Below are 6,469 nucleotides of genomic sequence, written 5' to 3' on the forward strand. Positions count from 1 at the left end.
GGCGACTTCATCGGCCAGTTCTCTCAGGACTCTGGGATGCATCTCATCAGGTCCCATGGACTTATGTGCATTCAGGTTCCTCAGGTGGTCACGAACCTGGTCTTCTCCTACAGCAGGAGGGGTTTTGCCCTCCCGGTCCCCCTCATGCCATCCATCGACTTGAGAGGGGTGAGGAGAGACGTTGCCAGTGAAGACTGAGGCAAAAAAGGTGTTGAGTACCTCAGCCTTCTCCTCATCTGCTGTTACCAGCCTGCCAGTCTTGCTCATCAGTGGGGGTACACTTTCTTTAACCATCCTTTTCTGGCTGATATACCTGTAGAAACCCTTCTTATTATTCTTTGCATCCCTAGCCAAGTTTAGCTCTAGCTGCGCCTTGGCCTTCCTGACCCCATTCCTACACAACCTGACCGCTTCCCTATACTCTTCCCAGGATGCCTGTCCCTGCTTCCACTGCCTGTGCAGTGGCTTTATGCAGATGTGACTTGCATCTTAGGTGATGACAGTCAGCTGTGTGGGAGGAGGGAGAAGTGGACTTGCGGAAATGTTTTTTGCTTTGAGTGGGGGCTGAATCCAGACTGAGCGGTGTCCAAACAGTTGAGCTTGTTCTGAACAGACAAGAGGCAAGAATTAGGTGAATTGGGTGAGCTGATCAAATAGAGAGAAGAAGAAAGAAACAGCCTGCGACTTCTGTATAGAGCCATCCAGTATCTTTGCTGCAGGTACAAAGTTGATGAGGAATAATGGCAGAAAACATTGCAAGAGGGACAAGTGGGGTCACATATAATGCCTTCAGAACCTGTCCTTTATTTCACAATAATTGCCCAATGCACTGTTTTTTCCCCTCCTATATGCACAAGAATAACCAGATCAGACTGGAACAGATAAATATTCTAAAATGAAAAAGTTATTTTTGGTGAGTTATGGTTTCACTGTGCTTAAAAATATTGTTTGTTCCACATGTCTTTTAGGAGTTTTCAGCTGGCAATACCTGCCAGGCATCTTTCATGGTTGTCTGTTTTTGCTGCTGGACATGCTTTTCTGTGGTTACTTTCTGGCATATTCTAGTTTTCTGTCCTTCTTTCTGTTGCCTTTGGGGCTTATATATTGCTATTGCTGTAACTGATAGAAGGGTCGTCTTTTTTTCACTCATCAGCTGGCTTCCAAGGGAAAAACTATTGCTGGAGAGCGGAAATGCCCTACTGCTGCACCTGGAAACATGAAGAGGAAAATCAGTGAGTATGACTTCAGAGTTGTATCTGTGTAGCCGTTGACTCTGTAGAGGTGTGGTCCAATCGGGTTCAAGTTCTGGGCACACTGTAAAGCTGCTGTTTGCTCCAGCTTCTGTGTGGGAATGAGCAAGAGTTCAAGTGAATTACTGCACTGTCACTTCGTCACTTTTGAATCTCATTCAGCTAATGAGACTCTGCGATAGTAGCCTGATCCTGAGCCCCCCTGGAAGGAATGACTTTTCATGAGGTTCGCAGAATTAACTGTACAGATTTGCTGAAAAGCTATGTAGCTAATGATTAAAAGTGGATAATAGGATGTCCATCTATAATTATTCTATAATCCGTAATATTCTAGTAATAGCATATCAAGATATTATTAAAAGCTACCTTCATTTTTTTGAATTTGTGAATTTTTAGCCATCACCAGACACTTCCCTACTTTTTCCCTTCTCTTTTTGCAATGCTCAAAGTTTTGATGAGAAAAAAAACAGTATTCTGAAATGTTACTGTGATTTTACCTAAACATCAGTGGGATAGGTTAAACTATTTGTAGGCATTTATTAGATAAATTAATAAGCTTATTATTGAAGATTGGATGAGTAGTTACCATAACAGTATTTAAACGCATTGTGTTTAGCTGGCTAAATTCTAAAAGGAAAGAACAGTACTTAAGGCTTTATAGAAAGTACTAGCAGTAAGGTAATTCTCTTAACATAGCTGTAATTATCTTGACATTAATGCGTATATTAGGAATACCTAATGTACTCAGTGCTATAGATTGTATTTTCGGTGCACTTGTACTGCATGTGCCTGGCAATTTTGTGCAATTTATTAGCAAAGGTAATTGTATTTTTTTCTCTAATGCTTGGTAAGAGAAACTAACTTTGCAGTAAGTTAAATATTTACCATCATTATAACCCGAAGAACTATTGATGAAAATTATTCTCCCTTTCCCTAGAGCTCTTCGTCTGTATTCCTAAAGCACTCATTGCAAGCTGTAGCAGAGCAGGGGACAAGTCACTGGACTAGGAGCCACTTCCATAGTGACTTGGAGGGAGTAACTTCCTTTCTTTTTGTCAGTTTCCCTTCCCCTATTTTTAAAGTCTCAGACAAGCAAAATAATTACATCAGGGATACATTAAGTAATGACATTCTCTGCAGAATAGAGGTCTTCCCAAAAACAGGATGTTTGCGGATGGTTTTCTCCATTCCTACTATATTGGCGTTCCATTGTGCCTTTGTGCTGCTTAAATGGGTGTGCCTGTAGCAGCTGATTATTTAACTAACCTAGGATGGCTTCATATTGTTCTGCATTTGGGAACAATGAAGTTGCAGCTATAGGATTTTGAACATGAGCTACAAAAGCCAAACAAGGAGCTCAAGCATTTTTGTCGATGTCCATGCTTGTTGCATCTTTACTGTTAATGCTTTTGGCTAAATTAAAGCCAGTATGGGTGTTCCTGTATGTGTGCATATGTGTCTATTATTGTACTATGGACACATTTTTTGAAAAAGTGCAGCCATGGACATACCATGTTTTGCTTCCCAGACAGACATCTTGTGGCTCGCTGTTGTTCGTCCCGGTAAGCCTGGCAGGCCGCTAGCACTCACTGCCTACCCTGGCACACCCGTGCAGGGTTGGATGCCATTAGGCCCATGAACTTTGTTTTCCTTGACAAAGATGTGGTTTCTCAAATCTTAGACTAGTTAGAAAATGCTCAAGTGACCTTTTGTGTCTGTTCCCAGGGACTTAACAGGAAAATGCCATGAGAACTAGTAATTCTGCAGTAGACAGTAAACCACTATGGTCTCCTTAAAAAAAAAAAAAAAAAAAAAAAAAAAAAAAAGGTATTTTCCCTAACTTTAGTCCCCAGGGCATTTACAGAGAATCAGCACCTACATTTGTGGAAAACAAGAAGGGAATAACAGGGCCTCTTTGTCCAAAAGCAGCAAACCCACTAGGGTCCCTTAAAAAAAAAAAAAAAAAAGAAAAGAAAAAAAGGTATTTTCCCTAACTTTAGTCTCCAGGGCATTTACAGTGGCCCACTCACCCTGCTTATTGGGAGGTTGCTTGGGAGCCTTTGAAGGAAGGTGCTTTCTGTATATCCTATTACCATTGGCAATAGTCTTCACCACCTTATACCAGGAAAAGTAGGTAGAACTCTTTAAGCTGCATGTGTTAGTTTCCTCACAGCCCACTTGGCTTGCTGCTGCTGTACCTGTGCTACTGGGACAGGGATACATGTGCAAAGCTCCTACTGACGGTTTTTGGGATTTTGTTTGTTTTACAGCTGACTATGAGCTCACTCAACTTCAGGAAAAGCTGAGAGAAACAGAAGAAGTTATGGAAAAATTAATCAACAGAGTAGGACCTAACTGTGACAGGTGTGTTTCAAATTACAGCATTTTAAGGAGAGATTCTGGTCTGATTAGAAATTAAACTTTCTTACATTGGCTATATTAAAATAGCAATTTTATTACTACTTCAAATTATAGAAATTTGATTTTGCGCATCACACTTTTTGTTCTGCAGTTTTTCTCTTCAGAGCCTATATTTAAAATAAATAATTTTTTCCAACTTGATTTTCCTTAAACAGAAAAGCAACAGTCCCTACCCTTCCCCCTTTGTACAGTGTGTTATTAGGAAGATAATGACAGGTATGTGTAAACAGAAAATAAAACGTCTAAAGTGTGTAAAACAACCTGTCTTATGTGACCAAAGTAATATTCTGAATGATTCCTAAGAGACCCATTTGTTTTATGTTATTTTCCAGTTCTATGGATTATTTTTCTAAACAGAAATGCTATTATAATCTATGTAAATGCCTGTTAGAATATCCATAAAATTTTTATTTAAGGGCAGAACTGTATAATAATCTGATTCCATAACTTAGTTCTACCCTGTAACCGGTAAATCCATGCATTTGCTTCTAAATACAAAAGAAAAAAGAGTTGTAAAATCAGGATTTAAAAATTTATTATGTTTATTAATGTTTGCTATAAATCTGAGATCACTATTCCACATTATAAAGAAACACTGGAAACAAGTCTGTGTTTTTCATAAGGAGTGTAGCAACACATAACTGCAGTGTTTGAAAATCTAAATACCATGAATATTAAGGTGATGTTTGCAAGCAGAAAAGATAGCTGTTCGGGCTGTAGCGCTTGTTAACTTTGTCTGGATCAGTCAATGCCTGTTTTAACCCATTCCATAGGAACAGTTCTGTGCCGAACTTGCATCTTTCCTTCATTTGTGGTTCAAACTGCATTGTCTTGGAGCGTGTAGTTTTGCCCACTTTGCACCATGCCCTGTACTGCAGCTGCACTCGTCTCAGCAAATTTTAGGCTAGGTTCTAGCAGGAGAACCCCTAAGCAGCCCTGGTTTTGTTAGTGGAACAGACCAGTACTATTTGGACTATTACTCATGTCTGTTTTGGAGACCTAAACCAATGCTCTATGTGTACCTTTAAGCTGCCAGAAATAGGCTTATGAGCTGCCCAGATACTGTGCTGACTCTCAGGATAGGATATTTTTTACTGAGAAAATGGGTTTAAGGTCTGATCCAGTATTTGTTCCACTCTGTGCTATTGGCTCAGAGCCTTTATTTAGTAGAACTTCCCTGCTTTGTTCAACCAAACTATTTATATAGATGGATCAAAAGGCCTCAGGGGAAATCAGAATCTGAATCTAATAAAGAATTTTTTATGTAGCCTCTTTAAAGGGAAGGGGAAAAGCACCTCTAGATGGAGCAAATAGATGTTTTTCAAATACACTCAGACTTTTAAGCTTTCTGAATCTACACTGTGACACAGTTCAATAATACTGGATGAATGTCTTAAAATAAGATATATGGTTAGAAAGTATAATTAGAGCACAGAGTACTCTAGCACAGAATACTAGGTGCTAGGCTTGGCTTATTCAGTCTGGATGTTGATAGATGTAAATAAAAAGGAAAGAGGAAGAGAGCAAAAATGACTGGAGCTCTATTTACTAATATGCAGTTAAACAGAAATCCTGACAACAGAAAAGTCAGAGAAAGAAATAACTGATATCAAATTTAAATTAATGCTGAAAGACCCCAGGTGAGACCATACTAGATATGGCAAAGCGACTCCCAGCCTGCCAAGTGAAGTATTGGTAGCTAAACCAGAGTATGTATTTTGCATTGTCACAAAACCCGATGTATCACCGTAACACACATTATAGTCAGTGCTATAATGGGAACAAAAGATTTCCCTACCCATTCTCACAGATCATAGAATCATAGAATGTTTTGGGTAGGAAGGGACCCCTAGAGGCCATCTAGTCCAACCCCCCTGCAGGAGCAGGGACACTGCTAACCAGATCAGGTTGCTCAGAGCCCCGTCCAACCTGGCCTTGAATGCTTCCAGGGATGGGGCCTTCACTACCTCCCTGGGCAACCTGTTCCAGTGTTTCACCACCCTCATTGTAAAAAATGTCTTCCTTATATCTAGTCTAAACCTACCCTGGTTTAGTTTAAAACCATTCCCCCTTGTCCTAACACAGCTGGCCCTACTAAAAAGATTTTCCCCATCTTTCCTATAGGCTCCCTTTAGGTATTGAAAGGTCATAATCAGGTCTCCCTGCAGCCTTCTCTTCTCCAGGCTGAACAAGCCCAACTCCCTCAGCCTGTCATAGAATCATAGAATCATAGAATGTTTAGGGTTGGAAGGGACCACTAGTGGTCATCTAGTCCAACCCCCCTGCAGTGAGCAGGGACACTGCTAACTAGATCAGGTTGCTCAGAGCCCCATCCAACCTGGCCTTGAATGTTCCCAGGGATGGGGCCTCCACTACCTCTCTGGGCAACCTGTTCCAGTGTTTTACCACCCTCATTGTAAAAAATTTCTTCCTTACCTCTAGCCTGAACCTACCCTGTTCTAGTTTAAAACCATTTCCCCTTGTCCTAACACAGCTGGCCCTACTAAAAAGACGTTCCCCATCTTTCCTATAGGCCCCCTTTAGGTACTGGAAGGCCGCAATCAGGTCTCCCCGTAGCCTCCTTTTCTCCAGACTGAACAAGCCCAACTCTCTCAGCCTGTCCTCATAGGAGAGGTGCTCCAGCCCTCGGATCATTTTTGTAGCCCTCCTCTGGACCCGTTCCAACAGTTCCATGTCCTTCTTGTGCTGAGGGCTCCAGAGCTGGACGCAGTACTCCAGGTGAGGTCTCACCAGAGCTGAGTAGAGGGGCAGAATCACCTCCCTCGACCTGCTGGCCA

General features: G+C 41.2%; 1 protein-coding gene across 1 annotated transcript in view; it reads left to right on the top strand.

Moving 5' to 3' along the window:
- The window catches only part of RIC3 (RIC3 acetylcholine receptor chaperone), a 15,141-nt gene that overhangs the window by 2,596 nt on the left and 6,076 nt on the right, over positions 1-6,469 (top strand). The window contains exons 2-3 of the mRNA XM_035890988.1: positions 1,154-1,232; positions 3,521-3,614. Of these exons, the coding sequence (XP_035746881.1) occupies positions 1,154-1,232; positions 3,521-3,614 (173 nt within the window). The remainder of the gene's footprint in view (positions 1-1,153; positions 1,233-3,520; positions 3,615-6,469) is intronic.

The sequence above is a fragment of the Egretta garzetta genome, unplaced genomic scaffold, assembly GCF_000687185.1.
Source record: "Egretta garzetta isolate BGI_Z169 unplaced genomic scaffold, ASM68718v1 scaffold133, whole genome shotgun sequence".
In the NCBI taxonomy this organism is placed as follows: Eukaryota; Metazoa; Chordata; class Aves; order Pelecaniformes; family Ardeidae; genus Egretta; species Egretta garzetta.